Source organism: Fusarium verticillioides, chromosome 3 (assembly GCF_000149555.1).
Source record: "Fusarium verticillioides 7600 chromosome 3, whole genome shotgun sequence".
In the NCBI taxonomy this organism is placed as follows: Eukaryota; Fungi; Ascomycota; class Sordariomycetes; order Hypocreales; family Nectriaceae; genus Fusarium; species Fusarium verticillioides.
The window spans coordinates 4,185,479-4,208,798 of NC_031677.1; the positions used below are offsets into that span (position 1 = coordinate 4,185,479).

Sequence of the window (23,320 nt, forward strand, 5' to 3'; positions counted from 1 at the left end):
ACACATGAGAGGAGGCGATATACGCATAACTTGATCACATTGGCTTCTCTCTTAAAACAAATGATCTCCAATTTCACGATGCTATCAAAATGTTACAATTATATGCTCAAAACTTCAGTGGTTCTACCCCAACCTTCTTCGCCTCAGCATTCAAAGCATCAATCTCAGCTTGCACAAGCGGGATGCCAGTCTTTTCCCTCTCCTTCTGAGCCAGCTGCTCTATCTCACCAGGGAAGTAAATCCTCTCAACACCAGCAGCTTTTTCTGACCCAACGACACGCTCGTAAAGGTACTGCATTCTCTCTCTAAACTCATCCAGGCTCATAAAGAGGTCAGGCTTGATAGCTACCAAGAAGTGACCAACATCTGCAGGCTTGGAAGGATCATAGGGTCCAGTGACATGGCCAGCGAATGCTGAGCCTGATAGAACTCCTGAGAAGACATCCATCATGATTGACAGTGCAGAACCCTTGGGGCCACCCATTGGTAGCATGACGCCACCGAGAGCAGCTTCAGGATCATCCGTAGGACGACCCTCAGCGTCGAGAGCCCAGTCCAGTGGAATCTTCTCACCCCGTCTCTTCGCCTTGTAGATTTTCCCCCTCGCAGCCACAGAAGGCGCCATATCAAGGATGAAGTTCTCCATGGGCCCTTTACCAGGCGCACCACAAGCAATAGGCGAAACACCCATAAGCTTACTCTTCCCACCAAACGCAGGAAGCGCAGGACTAGAATTCGTAAACACCAAACTCATCATATCCGCATCAAGAGCCTGCTGCACGATCCAAGCACTCATACCGAAATGGTTAGAGTGCTTGATACTCGCCATACCAATCCCAAACACCTTTGCAGACTCTATCGCAGCAGCCATGCCCTTGTGAGCAGCTACAAAGCCGAAGCCGTTCTGGCCGTCGACTTGGGCTACGGCGGGAGTGACTTGGGTGAGGATTGGCTGGGCGCTGGCGTTGAGGACGCCTTGGCGCAGACGCTCCATGTAAGAAGGGATGCGGTTCATGCCGTGTGTGTCAACGCCGCGGAGATCGGCTGCGACTAGGCAGCGGGCGATAATGGAGGCATTCTCAGAGGGGATGCCGTTGGCTTTGAGGACGTCTTCGACGAAGCGTCGTGCTTCTGAGGCAGCGATTGGGAACTTTTGAGAGTCTTGGTTTTCAGCCATGATGGATTGAATAATTCAATATAGTGCATAAAAGATTAGTGAGATGTTTCGATACTTGTTAATTCTGATGTGAAGTGATCCTCTCCATTCTTTTAGTACTAGATGTCACCGGAAATACGAGCGGAGAAGGCCCGTTCTCTCAAAGGCGTTAAAGCGGCATCTCCCCGCTCGACGGATTTTTGCCATCCTCGCATCTCCATCCCCTACCTTCAGATCATCAATACATGCCGAGAAACTCGATCCGTTGCCGGCGGAATTACGAAAATGACCGGGACAAGGAATTCTAATGGGAAGCGGCCCTCCTTGCCTGATCGGAGTGCTCCCAGGACACGTATGGCTTGTTCTCGGTGCCAGCGCCTGAAAAGAAAGGTACGTTTAGCACCAAAGTTGGATGAATTGTTCTAAGGCAATAGTTAGTGTAATTTGGAGTTGCCGGTCTGTAGCAATTGTCGTAGCGCTGGCGCTGAATGTGTCGATGGAAAATCGACCCGTGCTGATGCAGCACCTCGCCAGTATGTGACTATAGATCATTGGAGCACCATCATGGTTTATTAACCAACGAAATAGATACATCGCATCTTTGACGAACAGGATTAATTGGCTAGAGTCCATTGTTCGATCGAATTGTCCTGACGTCGACTTATCCCAAGGTCCGCCTGTTCTAGGAGAAGCCTGGAACGACACCAGCTCTGAAGTTGCAGACAATTCTACTCTTTCAGCCCCTGAGCCCGCTCAACAGAACTCTGAGATTATTCGAAATTCTGGAAATGAGCCATCAGTATCTCATCCAGTGACATCTACCTCGGAACCTACGGGAGCAAGTGCCATGACCCACGAGATTGGACTGGTCTCCCTTGCTACAAGCCAAGATCCACGATATATCGGCCCATCCAGTGGTTATTTCCTAGCACGAGTCTTACTTGACTCTGCATCGAAATCAGATGATAGCGTCGGTCGCGCCAATCGCAACGCTCCCTTTCCTATAAGGCTGGTTGAAACTCTCCAGGGGCCACTTCCACTCCCGCCCAGAGACACGGCAATGCAATTATGTGAGGCCTACTTCAGCGTTATCAACTTACAATATCCAATTTTACATCAGCATCGGTTTTATGACTACCTGGATATGGCTTATGATACAGAGAACCAGGACCCTGCCGCCCACTTCCAGGTCTTTATGGTTCTGGCGATCGGATCTGCTGTACTTTCTGCTCGGACTAGAGCTCGCATACCAGCAGAATCGTACTGTCTCTCCGCGCTACAGTATCTCGACGAACTAAATGTTGAAAACTCACTCAAAGGCATTCAGTGTCTTGTCTTACTTCTCATATTTACTATACATAGCCCATGCGTTCGTCTCAATGTCTGGTATCTCAACTATCACTGCATCGCTGCCTTGGTCGATCAAGGTCTCCAGAGGAACATCAGCATGGGACCAGATCACAGCCTGTTCAATCAGGAGATGCGAGCCAGGATCTTCTGGGTCATTTACTCCTTCGACCGCATCATTGCGACGATGATGGGTCGACCAATTGGACTACGTGATGAAGGGTGCGAGCTCCGTGTAAGTTTGCCCATACTGTTAATTCATGGCGCCTGCTAATGGGAAAGATGCCATTGGGTCTGTCTGACGAACAGCTTTTCAGTCAGAGGCAACAGCAAATCACCGAGCCATCCAGTGACATGGCATTTGCGGTTCACTTATTCGAAGCGGCCAAACTCAACTCGGAGATCAAATACATCGCGCAAAGCATCATAAGAGACACGCCTAGATATGCTTATCCTAGAGTGACCAACATCAACGACTGGCAAAACGCCATGCTGCAGCGACTGGATGAGTGGTCAGACAAGATACCAGGTCTTGGTGACCCTGAGGTATTATATCTGCGAACGACTTGTCAGCTTCGATACCACGGTCTGCGGATGCTTTTATTGAGACCTAGCCCGGCAATACCTAAGCCACCCAAAGAAGCTTTGATAAAGTGTCACCAAAGTGCTCGTGAAAGCCTACAACTATTTGATCAGTTGTACAAGAAGAACCTGCTTGTTCATAACTGGACTACTTTCCACGGGCTTGTTCTCAGTTCCATAACTCTGCTGTACTGCATCCAGTCAGTGTCGGAAATCGCCCGCTCTACGGGTGTAGACGCTTTCATGTCTGACCTGAGCATATCCCTCAGCATTTTGGGTGCTACAGGTGAGCATTGGTCTGGCGCCAAACACAGTCGCGATATTCTCGATAACCTTGGAAAATCGACTGTTCGATACATTCGAGAGAAGAATAGGCGATCGGAGGGTTTGCGTGACCGCTCTGCGCCACAGGTCAATGAACAGGTGATTGATCCTACACTTTCAGCAGATGCATGGGAGAGTTTGGGGCAGGAGTTCAACGGCATCCAGGGATCTTCATCTCACCTGAATATGGATGATGATATGGGTTTCATGCAGAACCAATTCTACGAAGGGTTACTTAACGAGACATTCGCGGAATACTTTGAGCCAACCGAGTCGACAAATCTGGATAACATTGTTCGCGACTTGTTCCAAGGCCTTATTCCAACAGACTCAATCTAAACCTGTTCATTAGTATTGAGACTTTTGTGGCCCTTCTGCAGTCAAAAAGTCAAAATCAGCTCCCAGCTCAGCCTGGTTCACGCTCCGCATGTATAAGCCCCGATAACCTCTCATTCTCTCCCTCTTCACCCATGGTGTGGCAGCACCCTCAGCTTGCTGGAAGATCTTGAGTCTCTCCTGGATCCTTTGTGATATTTCTTCGTCAGATAGATCGACAGAGAGCTGTCTCTTTTCGACGTCAAGTGTGATGAGATCGCCGTTCCTGACGATACCGAGCGGGGAGTTGGGATCTGCTGATTCTGGGGAGATATGCAGGCCGATTGTTCCACCTGCTGTTCCACTCATGCGGCCGTCTGATAGACGCAGCATATCCAATACTCCCTGAGAGGCAATCTTTCTTGGGATGGGGATCATGCCTGCCTCTGGCATACCGGGGTTTCCAATTGGGCCAATATTCTGGAGAACCAGGACACTGTCGGGTGACACGTCCAGATCAGGATCATCGATTCTCTCTGCCATGTCCGCAGAGTTTGCGAAAACGACGGCTTTGCCGGTATGCTGTAATAGCTTTCTGTACTTGGAAGCACTGGCTTTCATGATGGCGCCCCCTGGGGCCAGGTTGCCTTTTAACACTACCAAAGAAGACGCTGGATATAATGGCCTGTCAAATGGCTGAATGACACTTAGTTCTCGAGGAACGGGGATCAGAGAGTTGTGGGCAATTTCTTCTCCTAGTGTTCGGCCCGTGACTGTCAATGCATCGAGATGAAGCAGAGGCTTGAGTTCATGGAACAAAGCGAGCATACCACCTGAACTTGTTAGTGGTAACTCCACAGCAGGATGAATGACATACCTGAGTTATGGAAGTCTGTCATGTAGTTATCACCACTTGGTTTCAGATCAACCAGCAACGGTGTCTTGCGACCAATCTCGTCGATGGTCTCCAATGTTATCGTGCCCGCAACCTTGGGGTGGCGGCCGATGATAGCCATCAGGTGGACTACAGCATTCGTTGAACCGCCGATTGCCTGAAGTACCGTGATGGCGTTTAAGAACGACTCCCGCGAGAGCAAAGCTTGCGGCCGCAGCCGTTCAACGTCTTTGCAAGCTGCAACTGCGAGTCCTCCGGTGGCTTCTGCAATTCGCAACCTTGTTGCTGATACAGCTGGGGCAGTGGCGCCAGCAAAAGGCATCATGCCGAGTCCAACGAGAATGGAGGCCATGGTAGATGCTGTGCCCATGACACCACAAGTTCCTCCCTGGTATTGTTAGACTTGGGGCCATGAGCTGGATGATTAGAACTCACAGTTGGTGCTAACTCATCGTTGATAGCGGAAATATCTTCGATATCAAGAGTTCCTGCTCTGTACTTGGCCCAGTTGTTGCGACAGTCTGTGCAAGCTCCGATGCGCACGCCGCGATGACTACCGGGCATCATTGGGCCAGTGACAAGATGAAGGATGGGCTTGTTTGCTGAGATACCTCCCATCAGTTGAGCAGGTGTAGTCTTGTCACAACCTATCCCAATCAGTATCACCATCATTCAGTATACTCCCAGGATCAACATACCACCAATCAACACAACAGCATCACAAGGCTGCGCGGCAATCATCTCCTCCGTATCCATACTCATCAGATTCCTCAAATACATACTCGTCGGCGATGAGAAGCTCTCATGGATACTAATAGTAGGGAAGTCAATCGCCAACCCGCCATTGAGCTGAACACCCCTCTTTACAGCATCAATGAGCTGAGGAATATTGGCATGGCAGGGGTTGAAGCTAGAGTATGTATTCACGATTCCAATGATGGGGCGTGAGAGGGCATCTTCACTGTAGCCGAGGGCTTTGATGAACACCTTGCGGAGAAAGAGGGAGAAGTGAGGATCGCCGTAGGAGGCGAGGCCTTGGCGGAGGCCGACTTTTGATGTGATGGGCTGGTCGAGGTCGTAGTCTGGGTTCACCACTGTTTTCCTGGGGTCTGACATTTTGAGCAAAGAATCGAGTATTGGAGGAAGATATGATTACAGGGGATTGAGTACAGGCCTATCAGTGTTTATGTATTACTCTTCCCCGCGGCGATGATCACATATCGGCGTTGGAGGTGCAGACGGGATGACCCCGCGTCGGGCATCACGCAATATGGCCGATGGAGCACTTACACGACAACGGGAGATTCCCGCTACACACTAACTCAAGAGAATAGCCAGATATAATAAAAGGGCCATCAGTATGATGTACGAAATTACCATTCTTGGTATCCTTGCATTGTTTCTTTGACTCTCTACTCATTATGCTCAACCTCTCAAATAAAGTTGCCCTCATAATCGGTCTCGGCCAAACAGGCACCGAGGGCTGGGGAATCGGTGCAGCATGCGCCGTGACCTTGGCACGACAGGGAGCTATCATCTTTGGCGGAAACAGAACCCTCGCTTCAACCACAAAGACAAAAGAGACTATCGAAGCAGAGGGTGGAACATGCGATATCATCGCCACAGATGCTACAGACTCAGCTTCTGTAAAGGCGCTCGTTGATGCTTGTATGAAGAAGCATGGGCGGATCGATATCCTTCTAACAAGTGTTGGACAGTCCCAACCCGGAGGTCCTGCATCTATGAGTGAGGAAGTTTGGGACTCGCAGATGGACATCAACCTCAAGAGCGTCTATCTCGCATGCCATCACGTCCTCCCAATAATGGAATCTCAAAATACCGGTTCAATAATCTGCATCTCCAGCATCGCAGGACTCCGATACATCGGCAAACCCCAAGTAGCCTACAACACCGCCAAAGCAGCAATTCTACAATTCGTCAAAGCCACCGCCGTTATTTACGCTCCTAAAGGCGTGCGCCTAAACGCGGTCGTGCCTGGGCTCATGAACACGCCGTACACGAGGAGTCTGGCGGAACGGTTTGGGAAGGGGTATGAGGAGTTTTGTAAGGGCAGGGAGGAGCAGGTTCCGATGGGGAGGATGGGGGATGCGTGGGATGTAGCGAGTGCGGTTGTGTTTTTGGCGGCTGATGAGGCGAGATATGTTACTGGGCAGAGTATTGTGGTTGATGGAGGGATAACGAGCTCTACGGGGAGGGCTTAGGGCTTGGTGACGCGGAGGAAGTAACTTTTTGAGATATAGCTGAGGTTTGATGGAATGTAGTTTGAGTTGAGATGAAGGTTGTAAGTTTTTGTCATGGGATACAGTTTGTGAGGGCATTTAAGTCGTGTAGATATACAAGCTTGAATGGAGTTTCCAGCTCAGCCCCGGAGCTACATGACGTGGAAGAATTCTTATCCAATGAAACTTGTTGACTACACGTAGCATGCCGGTTTACGTTGCTTGCATTGGTGTGCAGACGTGAGAAGGTTCCGGTGTTTCTTGGGAAGTATAATCGTGCCTACGGAGCGTGAATGTTAAATGACAGACATCATCTGAGTTATTCGAACAGAAAATAAGGTCGTAGAATGAGATGGAACGACGAGGCTTGCTACATAGTACGCAAAGTATAATGCCCAAAAAAGAAAGCGAGTTGATGGAGTTGTGTTGGGAATATGTGCAATATCTGGTGATGCCAAATTTGAGGTCTGCAGTTCTGCGTGTTAGTGAGTTGGCTGCAATACCTACCGTTACATTAACACTGACGGTCATTTGGTCTCCCATGGCAACTGAGCTTCAACTTCATCGCATAACACATACTTTTTCTTCCCGGTGAGTTGATTACACAATTCCAGGCACACCGGCCAAATTGCGTAGGCGGCTTTCCCCCGACTCTTGGCCCACCGTGCGGCGCAAACCCGTCCTGGTGTTCCGGTTGTTAGTATGAGTTCAAGCCAAGCCCCAGACACTTAAATTGACCTACATCGCATACACAGAGACAAGCAATTGGCAAATACTCACTCATTCCACAATGACAGTCGTTCACATTGGTACGTTTCCTCTTTCGCCTCAAAAGTAACTTATCCTCCTGACTCACCCTCACAGTTCTCTTTAAGTTTCGTGCAGATGTCGACGAGTCACATCGCGAGACATTTGTCAAAGAACTCAAAACCCTCAAGACATTACCTTGCGTCAAAGACGAGCGTCTTGTAGTAGGGGGTCCGTCGATTACGGATCCGATTGCGAGGAGTAAAGGCTTTCAGATATGTCTGTTAAGTTTTCACCACGACAAAGCTGCGCTGGCAGCCTATCAAGCCAGCAGTGAACATCACAGGTAAACCTACCTGCTCTTATCAAAGAAGAAGCAGAAACTGATGCGTTACAGAGTCACAAGTCAATATCTCTGGCCCTTTGCAGAGGATGTAACGCGCTTTGACTTTGAAGTCGCAGAGGAGGATGAGGATACATTTGAGAAGAGCTTTCAACCGTCTGGCCAATAAGCATAGAAGAGACTTACACGGAACTCGTCATTACTCATCAGAATTCGATAATGCAATGCAGAGTGCACCCCGCACCGAGATAACATCGGCGGCCGGCGGCCAAGGCTTGACCCACCCCGCACTACTACACTACGGGCCGCCGGCTTTTGATGATGCTACCACGACGACTTGTGATGGTCTAGAATGTTTGTGGGGGTGGGAAAATATCAGCCCTTTTTCTTCTATTCACAGGTTCTTCTTTATGCTCTCTCATTGTTGTTTCTGTGATTCTTCGTCTGTGATTGTTTCGTGGTGAGCTCAACACCATAGCTTGTATCACAACTTTGACAATAACCATCAATCTTTCACAATGCCACACTTCACGATCCCTCGCCTCCAAACACTCAGCAAACCAAAGTTCCTCAATGGCATACCAAATAATAGTATCTTTGCTATAGCGACTCTCATCGCAGTCAATGCCCTGGTATGGATCGCTGCAGGCATCGTTCTGCACTTCCATCCGCGCCTAATCTCGCCAGCTGCTCTCTCATATGTTCTTGGTCTTCGCCATGCCTTGGACGCAGACCACATCGCAGCTATTGACCTGATGACACGTCGTCTCATAGCATCAGGTCAGCGCCCAGCTACAGTGGGGACATTCTTCTCGCTCGGTCATAGCACAATCGTCATAGTAACATGCATTGTCGTCGCAGCTACGAGCGGCGCTTTAAGGGAAAGGTTCGATGGATTTCAGCACGTAGGAAATATAGTTGGCACGAGTGTCAGTGCCACATTTCTTATAATTCTCTGTATAGGAAATGGCTGGGTTCTGTACAAGCTCATCCAGCGCTTGCAAACACTTCTGCAAGAGCGGAGAAATCAAGTTCGACTCGAAGGATTCGTTGAGGAGGAAACTCAGATTCAGGATCACTTTGCTCTAGAGGGAGGAGGGTTTTTGACACGAGTCTTCAAAAGGTTGTTTCGAGTTATTGACAGACCTTGGAAAATGTACCCCCTAGGCGTGGTATTCGGTCTTGGGTTCGACACAAGCTCAGAGATTGCGATACTGGGTATTGCGAGCATTCAGGCGGTGCAAGGGACAAGTATCTGGTTGATTTTAATTTTTCCTATTCTCTTCACAGGTGAGTGGCCATGAATCTGTCTTCGAGTTGGAGGTTAATCATGGGTGATAGCTGGCATGTGCATGCTCGACACCACAGACGGAGCCCTCATGATGGCCCTATACACGTCAAAAGCGTTCTCAAGAGACGTGGTGGCTATCCTGTACTATTCCATCGTCCTCACAGGAATTACAGTCGTGGTATCAGCATTCATCGGCATCGTCCAGGTCCTCTCCCTGATACAGAACGTCGCAGACCCTCAGGGACGTTTCTGGGATGGAGTTTCCTCTATCGGCGACCACTTCGATATTGTGGGAGGGAGCATCTGTGGAGTATTCCTGATCGTGGGCCTGGGATCAATTTTTTTATACAAACCTTGGAGAAGGCGCGTGGAGAGGCAACAGCAAAGCTTGATTCAGACTCCAGAGCCCTCTTTGGACGCTCAATCGCCTGCGCCTTCGACAGAGCGTGAGGATGGCGGATTTGTTCAGGCACAGAGAATTGTTTAGCTTTTTGATTTCTGGACATGGGATTGGTAGTGGAAGCTGATTGAGCTAGCTGTGTCGATACGTGGAGATTGTATATATCAATACGTGCGGCTTCTCTCTGGCTTGCATCATTGGCCATGCGGTTTTAGCTCTTTGCGGTAATTTGGTAAATATTGTGGTGTTGAGACTCTAATTAGCAACTATGAGCTTATATTCGACAAGAATGAAGGAGGTACTCCTTAGTACTTGCCACATCAATAAGGTATAAGAAGGCACTTAATCACCCTTTTTGTTCCTTTTGTTTCTCCTATCATCATTTTAATAAGTTTGTCATCATTGGCTTTAGCAAATCCATCTATACCGATATTACTGTCAATATCAATATCATGAACTCAGAAGCATGATTTGATACACTACCAGACCCCTATGGGTGAAGTGGGTAAGTATATGCATCCTTTGCCATGTTCTTTTTGGCCGACCACAACTGACAAGGTTAATTCAGAGTCTCAAGACCTACAGGGCCAATCGACTCCCATTGTTGAGATCATCGACGACGACGACAATACCGCCCTGAACCTTGCCATATATAACGTTCTCATCAGGTTGCCTTTATTCCAACAAGAAACCTTCACCAACCCACTGGCGTACAGTTATGATAAAACTGTAAATGCCTTACTACGAATTACAGAGAACGACAGTGTCCTCCAGTCTTCACCTGCTCCGAGTGCCGCACCCAATGTCAGGCCTCAGGCCGTCCCTCAGGCCAAGACCCGGGGTGTAAAGAGAGCGAGGGAGCCCGAACCCGAGCCTCCGAAACGACCTACCGGTAGAACTAGCCGGTGTGCGGCCAAGACAGTGAAACCTGAGGAGGCCAACGAGGCCAAAGGCCCTCATTACAGGTTTATTGCCCCAAAGCCACCAAAGATTGATGTGCCTTGTCAGCGACAGCCATTGCCTGTCAATATACCGCCAAGCAGAGCTGGTTTCCAGTATCGGAACGTACCTGTCTCGTTTGCTGCTCCTGGTGGTGCTGTTCGTGATTCAGGACAACAACTGAATCGTCATCTTCAGCTGGCGCAGGCGCAGATGGGCTTTAATCCTCCTGTCACTTCGTCTCCTCACAGCGGGAGTATGACTTGGACTTCCTCAGGGTCCAGTGTCGAAAGCTGGGGGGCGTTCTCGCCAAACACGCCCGTGGATGGCGGTAATCCTCATAGCATTCCGTCTCCCCACAACGGGCATATGGCTTTCTCTTCCCATCTGCCACCTCTTCGACAGCTTCATGATGGGATAAGGATGGGAAGCATGGGACATCATAATCAGGCCGTGGGCAATGGCATTTTCACGGTGTCTCAAAATGCCCGGCCTAACTATTCCGTGGAACATCTTCAGCCAAGGGTCAATGGCAATCCCATGAAGATGCATCAGCATAATGGCCCTTTCATGGGATATTGCCAGCCAAGACGATTTGGGTAATTTGGTATGCACTCGTCTTAAAAGTAATAGAGTATTTCGTTGGCGCCGTTATTTCCTTTTGCTGCCGTACTATTGTTACATAACTAGAGTGTGTCTCAGCGAGCAAGAAAACTTGAAACTTTGAACAATGGTGCCAAAATAAACTAGGTAAAGAGTCCACTAACCTCCAACTAAATTTACCTAAATATTTTATCACTTAGGGCAAAGATCCTAACCTAGAGTGCATACACATAATAGATATCGCCCGTAGAGAAGAGCAGACGAGGCTCTCTCGATCATGGAAATTGATACGTGTCTCAAGATCGAGAATGCGGGGTAGTCCTTTCGTGAAGCCGGCTTGTATCCTCTGAATGGGTCTTTGACCAGGCTGAGTCGTGTCGTGTCAGGGTAGAGAGACGGATTTGCAATCTCAATCCCCAGTTTCTGAGGCTGATCAACCGAAAGGCCTCGCTAAGGTAACTAGGGGATTGAGAGAGTCAGATGCGCCCCCGTTGTCGGAAGCGTTGCCACCCTTGTCGGTATTGGCTTAGGTAGGGTAGTCCTAATCTCTGCCTCCTGATAGGCTCATTGCTTATCGCTGGTGTAACTAAAGTTGTACCGCGTGGTACTGATAAGTGATAACAGCTCTGTTTCTTTTTCCGGACGTCTTTGTTCCAAAATCAAGTCAATGGTGTACAGGTACAGGCGCTTGCAATGCTCCTTTCGTTGGGACTTTGGATAACATAACCAACCTCCTGAGTGAAGAGGAAGGGGGTTCATGACCAGTCATTTTGGTTGGTAGCATCACCGCCTTGAAGGCCTCACTCAGGAGAGCCAGGACAAGACAGTATTCCGCCCACTGTCGGTCCGTGAGCCCGTCCCTGCATGATAATGCGCCGCTGCGCCTATCACCAACAAGGCTCACTCACACTGCAGTCGAGTCGTTCTGTCTGCAGCCTTGGAGCGGGCCTAGCGGGCGTCCCTGGCGCCCCGCACTGTTTGCCTCGCCAAAGTACCTTAAAGGAGTTGACGGTCTGGGATAGGAGCGTTCTAGGTTGGACCCCTAGAAACACTGGGGACCCACCGGCCGGGTCCAACAACTCGACTCGACTCAGGAGTTCTAGCCTCGCTATTTCTGACGAATCGGATCAAAGGGATATTCGAGGCCATGCCCATAGCGGATGGCGAAAGATTAGTAGATCTTTGTTTCGAAGTTTCGACGGTCCTCTCTTGCCTCGCTTCGCTTCGTTGTACAGTACTACTGCTTTGTCATCTGAACTACGGAATCGGACTGTCCGTCGTCAAAGAAAGAAAGTCATCGGGAAAAGTGAGGGTGTCGTGGTGTCAGACACACATGGTTGAGCGTCAAGTCAAACACCAAAGAAGCCAAGGAGCAGCAGCCCCCAACACAACAGAGAGAGCGGTCTGGAATCAGCGCGGCCAGAAGGGGGAATTTCTCAGCAACCCTGTGCCATGCAACCGGGTTCGACGATCGCGTTTCCGTGAAATTAATAGGGCGCTTGGTTGAGCTGGGATGAGACAAACAACAATGTCTCTCCTCCTGTCTCTGTCTCTCCCGCAGGCCCCGGGTATCGGGGTCCTAGCTCCATACTGTACATTTTTATACTTTCCAGTTCCGGGGATGGGGAGGACCCTTGCTTAATCCACACTGTCCGGTGCTCCGTGCATCAAATGGTGCCATTCGAGAATGTCTAAGTGCCTGCGGGTACTGTACCTCGACAGCTTTGTTTTGCTGGTGAGGAACATTGGCGAGGCCTTCTAGTTTCTGTCGGTCAAGTCGTACTGTACTGTGCAAGACCGTGTCGTGTGTCCGTGGACCCTTGGTTGATGGGGACTTCGGTTGATGGGTGGTGGCGGAGGAACTAGTGCGGCAGTGAATAGCATTCCCATTTCCTTCGCTCGACTCTTGTCATATATAGACGCTTCTTTTCCTCCGACTTCGGTTTCCTCCTTTTCTTTTCGATTTCCTTTCAGTTCTCAACGGGACATTGGTTCCTTTGCCATATTTCTCATCTCTCTTATACCCTCGAGGGTGTACCATCTTATCTTGTGTAGCTCAACAAGATACACCCAACAACACCTTACACCGTACCATCCTCACTTCCACTCCAGATAGCAAATCTACTCCTTGGGAAACCATTCTTTCTTTAATCTATACTATATATCACATCCATCACAATGCACGGTTACAGTTCATCAGAAGAGTCCGACGACCCTCGTCGGCCTCGTGCCCAACCTGCCACCACCAACAACAACGACCAGAAGAAGAAGAAAAAGAAGAAGCTCCCGCCCCAAAAGAGCATCAACCGCATCTGGAAGAAGTTCTCCAAGCGCAAGTTTCACAAGGCTCTCGCCGTCCTCCCATTCGACCCCGTGCAACCACCTGCTACCTACCATTCCAACGAGCTCTTATCGGCCGGTTACGAGCGAGCCGCTGAGGAATGTCGACGCAAGGTTGAGAAGATCATCAAAGAATGCATGCGAGAGAATATGCGATATCTAGATCCTGGTTGGGATTTGGTGAGTTTGCCGTCCGTTTGTAGTCCGGTGTGAATTTGGCGCTAATGCAGATGCTAGGATTGGGATCTCAAGTATGATAAGGGTCACTGCTTGAACAACCTGGGGTCGCAGAAATTCGAGCTCAACAGGACAACGCTGCTGAGCTCAAAGGCGGCTGTTCCCAAGGCCGTCAAGCGCGTGCACGAGATCTTTGAGAATCCCCACCTTCATGAAAGAGGTTAGCGGTGGTGACGTCAAGCAAGGCAGTCTGGGAGACTGCTGGATCATGGCTGGCCTTACGGCTCTGGCCAATGTCCCAGGAGGTCTACAGCGGATCTGCGTAGCCCATGACACAAAGATCGGCATCTACGGCTTCGTCTTTTATCGAGATGGCGAATGGATCTACTCCATCATCGACGATAAACTCTATCTCAAGTCCCCCCTGTGGGACTCCCCTTCTATGCAGAGAGATCTTCTGCAACAGATCGATCGTGAGGATAACGAGAATGTTTATCGCAAGACGTATCAGACTGGCTCCAAGGCCCTTTTCTTTGCGCAGTGCAGAGATCAGAATGAGACTTGGGTTCCTCTCTTCGAGAAGGCCTACGCCAAGGCTCATGGTGACTATGCGTCATTGGCGGGTGGCTGGATTGGAGAGGGTGTCGAGGATCTCTCTGGTGGAGTTACCACTGAGCTCTTGACGTCTGACATTCTTGATATCGATGAGTTTTGGGATAAGGAGATGTCACGGGTCAACGATGAGTTCCTCTTTGGCGCTTCTACTGGTCTGCTTGAGCACGGCTACGGTGAGCGCAATGGCATCTCTGAGGGACATGCATATGTCGTCATGGAGGCACGTACTCTCAAGTCTGGCCAGCGCTTGGTCAAGCTTCGCAATCCTTGGGGTAAGGTCCGCAAGGGTATTTGGGAGGGAGCATGGAGTGATGGCTCTAAGGAGTGGACTACCGAGGTGCAGGAGGAGATGGACCACAAGTTTGGCAGTGACTCTGTTTTCTGGATTTCTTACGAGGATCTTATTCGGAAATATTCTCACTTCGACCGTACTCGACTCTTCCGCGATCGAGACTGGCGATGCTGCCAGCGCTGGATTGGTGTTGATGTTCCGTGGAAGGCGGCTTACCATGAAAAGTTCCACATCAAGTTAACTCAGGATTCTCCTCTTGTTCTGGTCCTTTCGCAGCTTGATGGTCGATACTTCAAGGGTCTTCAAGGACAGTACTCCTTCCGTCTTCACTTCCGACTTCACTACGAGGACAGCCCCGATGCGGAGGACTACATTGTCCGATCTCACGGCAACTACCTTATGGATCGTTCTGTTTCTGTTGAGCTGCCTGATCTCCCCGCTGGCAACTACGTCGTCTACCTCAAGGTCACTGGTGAGCGAGACTCTAACGGTCAGTCAGTTGAGCAGGTCGTCAAGCGCGAGGCTGCCGATAGGACTGAGAATGAGAAGCTCGCTCAAGTTGGCTACGCATATGATCTAGCCCACAGCAAGGCCTGGGACCACATGGACAAGGTTACCAAGCTTCGCCAGAAGAAGGATCAGAAAAAGGCCTCTGCCAGTCGTCAGAAGGAGCGTCGCCGCATGTGGGAGAAGCGCTCTACCAACCGCGACGTCACCAAGCAGCAGACCAAGAAGAACGCGGACAAGAGAAAGCGACGTCGCGCGGAGTGGGAGGCTGAGCAGAACCGTCTTGATGAGGAGTTCAATGCCAAGGTCAAGGCTGAGCGCGAGCAGATGAAGAAGGAGAGGCTGGCTAAGGCTGAGGCTGAGAAGGCTGCTGAAGCGGAGAAGAGGGCTCAAGAGGCTGACGATGAGGCGCTGAGCAAGAAGACCGAGGACATTAAGATCTCAGAAGACAAGGATGAGCCTGTTGTCGTTGATGAGCACCACAAGGATCATGACGACGCGGTTATTTCTGTCTCAACTGGATCGCCTCACTTAACTCCCAAGTCTATGGACTCTACAGCCGAGGGCGCTGAGGAGAAGCAGGAAGTCCCACCAGTCAGTGGAGGGCCTCCCGCTCCCATCGAGGAAGAAGAACCTCTTCCCGTTCGCCCTCGCCCTGCCTACGATTCCGCAGGCGAGTCATCCGATTCTCCTGTAGAAGACTGGGAGGCTCTCTACAGCAGCGACGACATGGCTCGCAAGCCTCGCCTCACACAAGCCAACCAAGCCGCCGCCCAAGACGACTACGATTCCGAGGAAGAAAAGATGCCCGAGCCCTGGAACGCTATCTGCATCGTCGGCGTGCGCGTGTACTCCAAGGACGAGAACCTAGAACTTCGCACCGTGATGGAAGGCGGTGAGCTCCTAGAGGGCGGCATGGGTTCCAAGGGCGCCGCAGATCTCGACAACGCTCAGTCCAACGCGGGCGGTGGACGAGCCGACGACAAGGATGCTTCCAAGACGAAGCAAGATGACAAAAGGTCGTATCCCCCCGTCATCCGCAAAGACGGTAAATACGTGGAAGACGAGAATACATCTGGGGAGAAGTATTCTTCTATTCAGAGCTATTTCCACATTGACTCTGCTTTTACGACGAGGGTTAATTCTCCAGCGCCGACGCCTTATGAGCATGATCGGAGGCTGGAGTTCCCTGCTGCTAGCCGATAAGGCTTGGATTTATGTTTGAGAGCGTACTAGAGATTCTAGAATGATCATGACTCGAGGGTATACGGTATCGAGATGATATAACGTTAGATTATAGGTTAACATTTGATGTTTTGGGAATAGGATTGGAGGATAGGCGCAGGTGTTGGGATTCTTTCAGGAATGATGACATGAGTCTTTTTTTAGCAGAGATATCAAGAATGTTTTGAACAATGAATCACAATCACAAACAACTTCAGTTTTCTGAATGATACCATTTTGAGTAAATTGATGTGAGACTTGCGACAAAGTAACACAAATGGCGGCATCAGCCTCTCCACGTGCAAACAAAAGACAAACAGGAATGTAAATTCCACGCTCCAGGTCGCAAACAGACAACTGCCAAATTGCAGGTCCTGAGACAGCCTATGGCCATGCGCTAAACGTGCCTAGACGGGCCAGGTTAGTCCCTGGAAATCACGAGTCAGCCTCTGTAACCGAGCTTTTTTGGAGGCGTCAGCTGCCTAGACTGTGTGGGTCCTAGGCACCTTTATGGTAAGTGGGTGCGATAACGGAAGCTTAGACTAGCTTATCGCACCCCAAGTTCCGTCATCGTTCAAGCTCTCCATCCCCCGTCAGGTCTGTCTCGTATCTCTATCTCTACTTTCTTCTTCTCTTTCATCTCGTGTAATTATTATCTTTTTGACTTTTCTTGTACCATCTATTATCATTACTCCCATCATGTAGTCATGGGAGAACACTAGTATCTAAACATTACCTTACCTACATCACACATTCAACATGGCTTCTTCTTCTTCCAAGAGCTCTTTGCGCCGTAGTCATGGCGACTCATCCGGAGCCTCGTCTGGACATTCGCATCCACGATCAGCGACACAATCTCGCCTTTCCACCTCGCCCTCCATCGATATCGACACTCTCGTTAACCACCTCCTCGTCGCGAAACGATCGCTTTCTTCCATGACTCTTGTTCTCCGTGCGAACGAGATCGCGAATGATGCTAGGCAGTCACATGATGATGTATCCATCCTAGCTGCGCAGGCGGGCTTCTTACGAACTTCTATACTGGACCAGACGGCGATTCTTGTGAGGACTAGGAGGAGCTTGCAGAGCACGTATGAGTGGGGGAAGAAGGACTTTCGAAAGCTGGTCAAGTCGATGGACTTGGTTGACGGGCAGCTTGATCATACTATGGAGATGCTGCGCGAGACTGGGGTTGAGGGTGTTTTCAGACCGAAGGGTGAAGAGAGACGAAGTCTTCTGGATTTTATCGATGAAGGAGGTGTGGATGGCGTGCGCGAGGCGATGAAGCAAAGCATCCAGGAGCTACAGGTAAGCTGCCCGGCGAAGGCATCGCCAATCATGCGCTGACACCGACCAGGCTATTCAGCAATCTTTTGACGGAGATTTACTCCGTTTCGATAACGACATCCGGGAATCTGAAGAAAGTAGTCGCCGATACGCCCAGCATACAAGATATACCCCAGGGACAATAATCCATCGGCCGGCGAGATCCTCGAGAGTCTAGTCGACCATTCAGCCAACATGGCCAGCTCTCGCATCGCTGACCCATCACTTCGACATGTGCGTCACCGCTATCCGAACGACAGAAGGCGGCGTAGCTCTCGCTCGCCGTAGAGCTGCCGAGGCTACACAATCCCAAGGAAACGACGGGGTCTCATTTCAGGCGTCATCGCCGAGCAAGAGTCCAATGTGTCCGACCTCGAACCCAAAACGGCGAAAGACCGAGCTGAGATGTTAAAAGTCGTCGTGCAGGACGCACGCGAGGTCGACGACGTGGTGCAGGAAATACAAGAGCGCCTCACGGCAATGGAGCAGGATTACACAGTGCTGCAGGAACAGCACGACATATCAAAACAGGCGTACACGGGCATGCTGCAGGCATACGCTATTCTGGGCGATATCGGCGATCGACTCGCTGACTACCTCGCGGCCGAGGGAGACTTTAAAACACGATGGGATATGGAGAAGGAGAGCGTCTTTGCCAAATTACAGGAAATGCAGCAGCTCAAGGATTTTTACGAGCGCTACGCAAGTGCGTATGACAGTCTGATTCTCGAAGTCGAGCGCCGTCGCGCAGTGGACGATCGAGTGCGCAGCCTCTGGCGCAAGGCACAAGAGAACGTGGACAAGCTCCTCGAGACAGACCGCGTGTCGCGCGAGGCGTTTCGGCAGGATGTGGGGGAGTTTCTGCCGACGGACCTGTGGGCGGGCATGCAGGGTTCTGCGAAGAAGTGGACCGTTGTGAAGGAGGGTGAGGATGAGGAGGGCGATGAAGAGGTGCAGCCGTTGAGGAGGAGTGTTGTTGAGGCGGCAAAGGAGAGACTTGCGAGAGCGGGTGAGAGACGGGTGAGATAGGGGGAATAGTTAGATTGTATTGATAGCTGGGATGGCGTTTTGGATAGGGTGGTCATCTGGGATTTGGAATAATACTCCACATATTGATTTCTATGAGTTTGTTGTCTGCTGGTGGTTGTGGTATGTTGGCGAGATGTGGCAAGATAACGCACTCGAAGGATTTCGTACTCATCTTTGGGCAAAAGGTAGCGTGTTTTGATCAATGATCATTCTCGTTTTCCAACGATCGACACTTGTGACGGCTCAACGGCAGCTACTCTTAGTTCTAGCTACTCATGAGGCGTCTTCCTTTGATGCTAAACATATTTATGATACCCGTGTTATCTCCAACAAGCTATACACGGGCCGTAGTTACGGCCAATGACTTGATAGCGTCTATGCAGATCTCGTAGACGACGAACATCAATCCATGGGTGGGTGTCTATCACGGATGGGAACAGGTCACCAATTGCAGTTTGTTTACTTCAATGTGGTAGTTGCGACAAAGTGAATTAAGGGAGAGTTATGCTAAGATCTTAAAATGCTATGCAGTTAATGTTTCGTAAAGATCGTGATGATTTAAGATTCCGATACTCCATTCCATGTTGCTGTCATTATTCCGGCCGTTTCTCATTACACACACAATAACCTATTAAACAATTTGCCTTCATTTCAAGTCTTCGTTTGGACTGTTGGAACAATCTTCAGAACCGCATGCAGTGTCTGAGTTAAGATCATCAGGCTTGATGGATGACAAGAACTCTGTCACTGAGCTCATGATAAAGACCTGCAGGTCCTCCTCGTCGGTAGAAACCATGTTGGAGAAGATGGGTGATAGTTTGCGATACATTTCTGAGGTGATGTCGGGGTTGAGAGTGACGATGTTGCTGAGGACATCGGCGAGCATGTGCGTTGCTCGAGACATGGAGCGAGCTCCTGTTCCTCCTAGTGTAGCGACGGAGTCTTTAACTGTGCTGTGCAGCTCCTTTGTGATGAAGTAGACATGGTTGAGTAGAGCTTGGCCATCATCTTGAGAGAGATCAAGAGTTGAAGTCCTGTCTATGATAGAGACTGTTCGGGAGAGTGTCGCTCTGATGCTGTTCATCTTGCCAACGACTTTATACACAGCCTTGTCTTTCGACAGTCTCTCAACCTTGGTTTCCTCTAAAACAGATTCTTTGTCACTTGTTAGTAATTGGAGTGAAATTAGGTATACTCGACGTACCGATGTCACCACATCTCTCCTTGATCTTCTCAGCAACACGATCTAGTAAGCTGACCACGCTCACGTCCTTACGGCCAATTGAGCGCTTATCGCGAGATGCAGACTTCTTCTTTTTTGAGACTACAGTGACGCCAATGCGGGGTGTAGCAATGGCCGGCAGACGGCGAGCTGCAAGTGTCTCATCTCGAACGGTGACTGTCTTGGCCAGGGGAGTAGCCAAGGCACCAGTGAAGAGCGTGGCTGTGAGGAAGAGTGTGAACTTCATGATGAAAAGACTTATTGAATCACCCCGAAGAAGAATAATCTCAGAACGAAAGATAGGAGGAACAGGAAGCAGAGCTGCCAGAGCTGAAGGGATCTTGGCGCTGGGAGGACATCGCAGCCTTATACTCTCAGGAGACAAGCTTCGAGGCTTGACTTGCATCCCATCAATGGCATATCATGAACGCCGATCTTATCCTCTTTCTATAGGGAATTTAAAGCTTAAAGCGGGAGGATCTGCAAGTTCCTGAGGTAAAACCTTAGATCGGGCTGTAGCATTCTCCCCCTGCATTGGGGGGACAGAAAACACTGGGTGCTGCTGGCAGCAAAACTTGCAGATCCTGAGTTTGGTGCTTTTCTTTCCGGCCAAGCCTCCTTCTTGTACGAAAAAGCTTGGTGGTAGATCGGAGAGTTTGGTGTAACCTGGTCTTGAGCATATCGATCTCAGGTGGGAAGATAGCGATCGCTGCGGGTGATCAACATGGCTAGAGATCTTGCTTCTGCTGGGCATGGGATGATTCTGACAGGAGAGTATGAACGAGCATTCAGTATTCATAAGTAATGTACGCGCGAGTGTCTACTGTATCTGAATCCTTATTTCTTTAGAAACTCTGCTCAAGATATTGATCGCAGCGTCACCAAATCCATCCGAAAGCATCTCTCTTCCACTCTATCCTCTGCCAAGTCCTTTAATCCCTCACTGCCAGTGGCAGATAACCGTCTTTTCACATCCCCGTCACCATACCAAATCGCAGATCTTCAAAACCTCACTACCGGATTAGTTCCCACCCAGCCCCGATAGGCTTTCTCCCTGAGACAGCCAGCATTCCTTGCCCCTTCATATTCCCTGCACTTATGATCGTTTCAGGCATTTCGTGTTCGGCCGCCATAGTTTAAAATTGAATCATAGATCTCGGTTGTCTCGGCAGGAAGTGACCTGTCAATCAGTTGATCTAGATGAGGCTTGATATGAGACGGCTGCTTTTGGCATGGTGGGACGGATGGTTGACGGGAAGTGAGGAGCCACCCATCTGTCGATTGCAAAAGAGGTTTAGAGGTTTTGATTGACGGGAATTGGGTAGATCTTAACTTTGACGGGAATATGGACGAGGCTTTGTTCGTGGTTTGAGGCGCGGATGAGGCTGAATACGGGCGTTGGACTGATATCCAGCAGTACTCCAAGCAGCCCCAAGTTGGACTACGGAGCGTGGTCTACTCTTGTCCTCTTTCGGTGGACTTACAGGGAGACTTGTCTCTCTGATGCTGGCAAATCTTGTCCATGGATCGTGTGCCAAAGCAGATATCTCCAATCCTGGTCTTGCGAGCGTCTAGTTCGTCGTCGTCTCATGACCAAAAGGTTTCCGTCCATACACAACAGTCCTATAGGTCGTCAGCAAACCCACATCCGCTCCTCTAAGAAGGCCCCAGCTCACGTCTCAACCCAAGCACAGTTACCCTTATCCTTCATCTCCCTACGAAACAACCCCAGCAACACTTGAACCTCCTCTCTATACCACCCCAGCAGATCCATGAGCAGCAAATTCGCATACCCCTCAATACTCTGCTCCAGAGCCTCCAGGAACAGTTCTCCTGCTCGTTTTGGTCTCTCATCGCTGGGCCACAAGTGCATAGGCGCTTTTATCTTCTTTTCCACAATGTCGACGAATCCAGCTGCTTTGAGATTATCGCGCATCGTGTGCCCTTTGCAGATGTCGAATGGACGGCCCATTTTCTCACCGGCGGTGTAGAATGCATCTGCCCAGACGTTAAAGACGTGGTCGGGGGGTAACTTGACGTGATCTGATTGGAGCTTGACGTCCATTTCTAGATCTTGGATCCAGCCTCCTGGTGCGAGGTGTGTATACGCTTTGTTGTACAGATCAACCCAGTCGGGAACACTGCCATACATGGCGCGGAGGTGGATAAAGTCGAAGTGATCTTCAGGCCACGTCCAGTCGAGCAGACAATCTTCAATGACGAACTTGACGTTTGGAGGGACCACGACTGGTTGGATGGGACTTAGGTCTGTGCCCGTGACTTCAGCCTCTGGGTACTCATCTCCAAAGTCAATCGCCCAAATCCCCGTCCCCGTGCCGATATCCAACACACGTTTCGGTTCTTTTATAGGCGCAAGAAACAATTTCTCATCGAGAGTGAAGAACAATCCCACATGTGTGAGATCCAGACCGTGGTTCTGCTGCGCATCATTAGGCGCCCAATACTCCGTCGACTGAATATTCTCATACGTCCTCCCATAGTGTTTCCGGTACTCAAGAATACTGCTCGTTATGGACACCGTCGACAGATCACCAGAAATCGACTCTGCATCCTCATCATCAGCCAGGTCAGCGAGAATTTGCTCGTTTGGTTCAGTTTCAGGCGACGCGGACTCGGAGTATACGATAGGTGGTCCCATTGTGTTGGTGGCTTGCTCGATGCAGGATTCCTCCCTGCTGGTAGTAACTTGGAGAAGAGGAAAGAGAAGAAAGAAAAATGACGCATTCTTCAGCTGTTGGGTGCTAATTGGTCTTTTACGTATCATGCATTCGATTACCGAGCTATGCAGTAATGATCTTCTATGCCCCGCAAGGATCTAAGCCCGAGTCAAAGATGATGTGTCTCATTTTCAGAAGCACGATGAAGTGTTCACGCGGGGATCCATCCATCAGCACATTCACACATATAGCTGAGATGGGCAATTATTATCTGTAAGGTACAGTACACTATTGATGTCATGGGATCCCAAGTAGAGTCAAACGGCATTTCCATCACGGATCGAGGACTGCTTCTTCTTGACTACGTACTTCTACTACTGATCATTTTGCCGGCGATCAACGAGGACCAAAACGGGGATCCGGGACCATGGCTTAGCTGAAAACCTCCACAAGCAACGTTATTAGGCAGCTGTCTCAGGTTTCTTCCAATCTTTGTGAGTTGCTTGAGCCACTCCAATCAGATGAAGGAAATGCCTAAGCAGTGCATAAGCCACACAACACCAAGAAAGCTCACGATGCACCGTAGCAATGTGGACAACCAGAGTCAAGCTATGTAAGCACAGTGTTGACCAATAGCTTGCAGGGGTGAGCAAGTTGTTGAGACGGATGCTCGTCCTTCACACAAACATTCCTTTGATCTTGGAAGGATCGAGGGCAAAAGTAAATAT

At 49.9% G+C, this 23,320-nt stretch overlaps 13 protein-coding genes across 13 annotated transcripts; 9 read left to right on the forward strand and 4 right to left on the reverse strand.

Annotated features, from left to right (window-relative positions):
• Positions 1-42: 42 nt before the first annotated feature.
• Positions 43-1,235, reverse strand: FVEG_05630 (alcohol dehydrogenase). The gene has a single exon (XM_018893878.1). It carries the CDS (start codon positions 1,175-1,177, stop codon positions 107-109), a length of 1,071 nt encoding a protein of 356 aa, XP_018750808.1. The 5' UTR covers positions 1,178-1,235; the 3' UTR covers positions 43-106.
• A 206-nt stretch (positions 1,236-1,441) lies between these two features.
• On the forward strand, positions 1,442-3,748 carry FVEG_15686 (hypothetical protein; the record flags this gene model as incomplete). The annotated part of the gene is made up of 4 exons (XM_018904879.1): positions 1,442-1,546; positions 1,595-1,689; positions 1,745-2,738; positions 2,786-3,748. The coding sequence occupies 4 exons, from the start codon at positions 1,442-1,444 to the stop codon at positions 3,746-3,748; spliced, it is 2,157 nt and encodes a 718-aa protein (XP_018750809.1).
• Positions 3,683-5,821, reverse strand: FVEG_05631 (dihydroxy-acid dehydratase). The gene is made up of 4 exons (XM_018893879.1): positions 5,318-5,821; positions 5,055-5,266; positions 4,602-5,007; positions 3,683-4,557 (listed from the first exon to the last, which is right to left on the reverse strand). The coding sequence occupies exons 1-4, from the start codon at positions 5,733-5,735 to the stop codon at positions 3,758-3,760; spliced, it is 1,836 nt and encodes a 611-aa protein (XP_018750810.1). The 5' UTR covers positions 5,736-5,821; the 3' UTR covers positions 3,683-3,757.
• A 219-nt stretch (positions 5,822-6,040) lies between these two features.
• FVEG_05632 (hypothetical protein) lies at positions 6,041-6,874 on the forward strand (the record flags this gene model as incomplete). Its single annotated transcript, XM_018893880.1, has 1 exon — positions 6,041-6,874. The coding sequence occupies one exon, from the start codon at positions 6,041-6,043 to the stop codon at positions 6,839-6,841; it is 801 nt and encodes a 266-aa protein (XP_018750811.1). The 3' UTR covers positions 6,842-6,874.
• A 605-nt stretch (positions 6,875-7,479) lies between these two features.
• Positions 7,480-8,189, forward strand: FVEG_05633 (hypothetical protein). The gene is made up of 4 exons (XM_018893881.1): positions 7,480-7,555; positions 7,615-7,668; positions 7,724-7,952; positions 8,004-8,189. The coding sequence occupies exons 2-4, from the start codon at positions 7,650-7,652 to the stop codon at positions 8,116-8,118; spliced, it is 363 nt and encodes a 120-aa protein (XP_018750812.1). The 5' UTR covers positions 7,480-7,555; positions 7,615-7,649; the 3' UTR covers positions 8,119-8,189.
• Positions 8,190-8,316: 127 nt separating this feature from the next.
• Positions 8,317-9,980, forward strand: FVEG_05634 (high-affinity nickel-transporter). Its single transcript, XM_018893882.1, has 2 exons — positions 8,317-9,239; positions 9,291-9,980. The coding sequence occupies exons 1-2, from the start codon at positions 8,468-8,470 to the stop codon at positions 9,725-9,727; spliced, it is 1,209 nt and encodes a 402-aa protein (XP_018750813.1). The 5' UTR covers positions 8,317-8,467; the 3' UTR covers positions 9,728-9,980.
• Positions 9,981-10,132: 152 nt separating this feature from the next.
• FVEG_05636 (hypothetical protein) lies at positions 10,133-11,182 on the forward strand (the record flags this gene model as incomplete). Its single annotated transcript, XM_018893883.1, has 2 exons — positions 10,133-10,145; positions 10,209-11,182. 2 exons carry the CDS (start codon positions 10,133-10,135, stop codon positions 11,180-11,182), a joined length of 987 nt encoding a protein of 328 aa, XP_018750814.1.
• A 2,178-nt stretch (positions 11,183-13,360) lies between these two features.
• FVEG_15687 (hypothetical protein) lies at positions 13,361-13,924 on the forward strand (the record flags this gene model as incomplete). Its single annotated transcript, XM_018904880.1, has 2 exons — positions 13,361-13,702; positions 13,760-13,924. The coding sequence occupies 2 exons, from the start codon at positions 13,361-13,363 to the stop codon at positions 13,922-13,924; spliced, it is 507 nt and encodes a 168-aa protein (XP_018750815.1).
• Positions 13,925-13,967: 43 nt separating this feature from the next.
• On the forward strand, positions 13,968-16,537 carry FVEG_15688 (hypothetical protein; the record flags this gene model as incomplete). The annotated part of the gene is made up of 1 exon (XM_018904881.1): positions 13,968-16,537. The coding sequence occupies one exon, from the start codon at positions 13,968-13,970 to the stop codon at positions 16,317-16,319; it is 2,352 nt and encodes a 783-aa protein (XP_018750816.1). The 3' UTR covers positions 16,320-16,537.
• Positions 16,538-17,096: 559 nt separating this feature from the next.
• Positions 17,097-17,841, forward strand: FVEG_05638 (autophagy-like protein 17; the record flags this gene model as incomplete). Its single annotated transcript, XM_018893884.1, has 2 exons — positions 17,097-17,645; positions 17,695-17,841. The coding sequence occupies 2 exons, from the start codon at positions 17,097-17,099 to the stop codon at positions 17,839-17,841; spliced, it is 696 nt and encodes a 231-aa protein (XP_018750817.1).
• A 17-nt stretch (positions 17,842-17,858) lies between these two features.
• FVEG_05639 (hypothetical protein) lies at positions 17,859-18,692 on the forward strand (the record flags this gene model as incomplete). Its single annotated transcript, XM_018893885.1, has 2 exons — positions 17,859-17,897; positions 17,952-18,692. 2 exons carry the CDS (start codon positions 17,859-17,861, stop codon positions 18,690-18,692), a joined length of 780 nt encoding a protein of 259 aa, XP_018750818.1.
• A 646-nt stretch (positions 18,693-19,338) lies between these two features.
• FVEG_05640 (hypothetical protein) lies at positions 19,339-20,161 on the reverse strand (the record flags this gene model as incomplete). Its single annotated transcript, XM_018893886.1, has 2 exons — positions 19,339-19,847; positions 19,897-20,161. The coding sequence occupies 2 exons, from the start codon at positions 20,159-20,161 to the stop codon at positions 19,339-19,341; spliced, it is 774 nt and encodes a 257-aa protein (XP_018750819.1).
• A 519-nt stretch (positions 20,162-20,680) lies between these two features.
• FVEG_05641 (hypothetical protein) lies at positions 20,681-22,640 on the reverse strand. Its single transcript, XM_018893887.1, has 2 exons — positions 21,591-22,640; positions 20,681-21,537 (listed from the first exon to the last, which is right to left on the reverse strand). The coding sequence occupies exons 1-2, from the start codon at positions 22,571-22,573 to the stop codon at positions 21,486-21,488; spliced, it is 1,035 nt and encodes a 344-aa protein (XP_018750820.1). The 5' UTR covers positions 22,574-22,640; the 3' UTR covers positions 20,681-21,485.
• Positions 22,641-23,320: the final 680 nt, after the last annotated feature.

Excerpts from the sequence above, each read along its gene's own strand:
- FVEG_05641 (XM_018893887.1), bottom strand. The coding sequence starts at position 22,573 with ATGGGACCACCTATCGTATACTCCGAGTCCGCGTCGCCTGAAACTGAA. Across the intron at positions 21,538-21,590 it reads AACTGTGCTTGGGTTGAGAC|GACTGTTGTGTATGGACGGA; the intron begins GTGAGCTGGGGC and ends GACGACCTATAG.
- FVEG_05631 (XM_018893879.1), bottom strand. The coding sequence starts at position 5,735 with ATGTCAGACCCCAGGAAAACAGTGGTGAACCCAGACTACGACCTCGAC. Across the intron at positions 5,267-5,317 it reads TGCTGTTGTGTTGATTGGTG|GTTGTGACAAGACTACACCT; the intron begins GTATGTTGATCC and ends TGATTGGGATAG. Across the intron at positions 5,008-5,054 it reads ACGATGAGTTAGCACCAACT|GGAGGAACTTGTGGTGTCAT; the intron begins GTGAGTTCTAAT and ends TAACAATACCAG.
- FVEG_05634 (XM_018893882.1), top strand. The coding sequence starts at position 8,468 with ATGCCACACTTCACGATCCCTCGCCTCCAAACACTCAGCAAACCAAAG. Across the intron at positions 9,240-9,290 it reads TTTTCCTATTCTCTTCACAG|CTGGCATGTGCATGCTCGAC; the intron begins GTGAGTGGCCAT and ends CATGGGTGATAG.
- FVEG_05633 (XM_018893881.1), top strand. Across the intron at positions 7,953-8,003 it reads GCCAGCAGTGAACATCACAG|AGTCACAAGTCAATATCTCT; the intron begins GTAAACCTACCT and ends GATGCGTTACAG.
- FVEG_05630 (XM_018893878.1), bottom strand. The coding sequence starts at position 1,177 with ATGGCTGAAAACCAAGACTCTCAAAAGTTCCCAATCGCTGCCTCAGAA.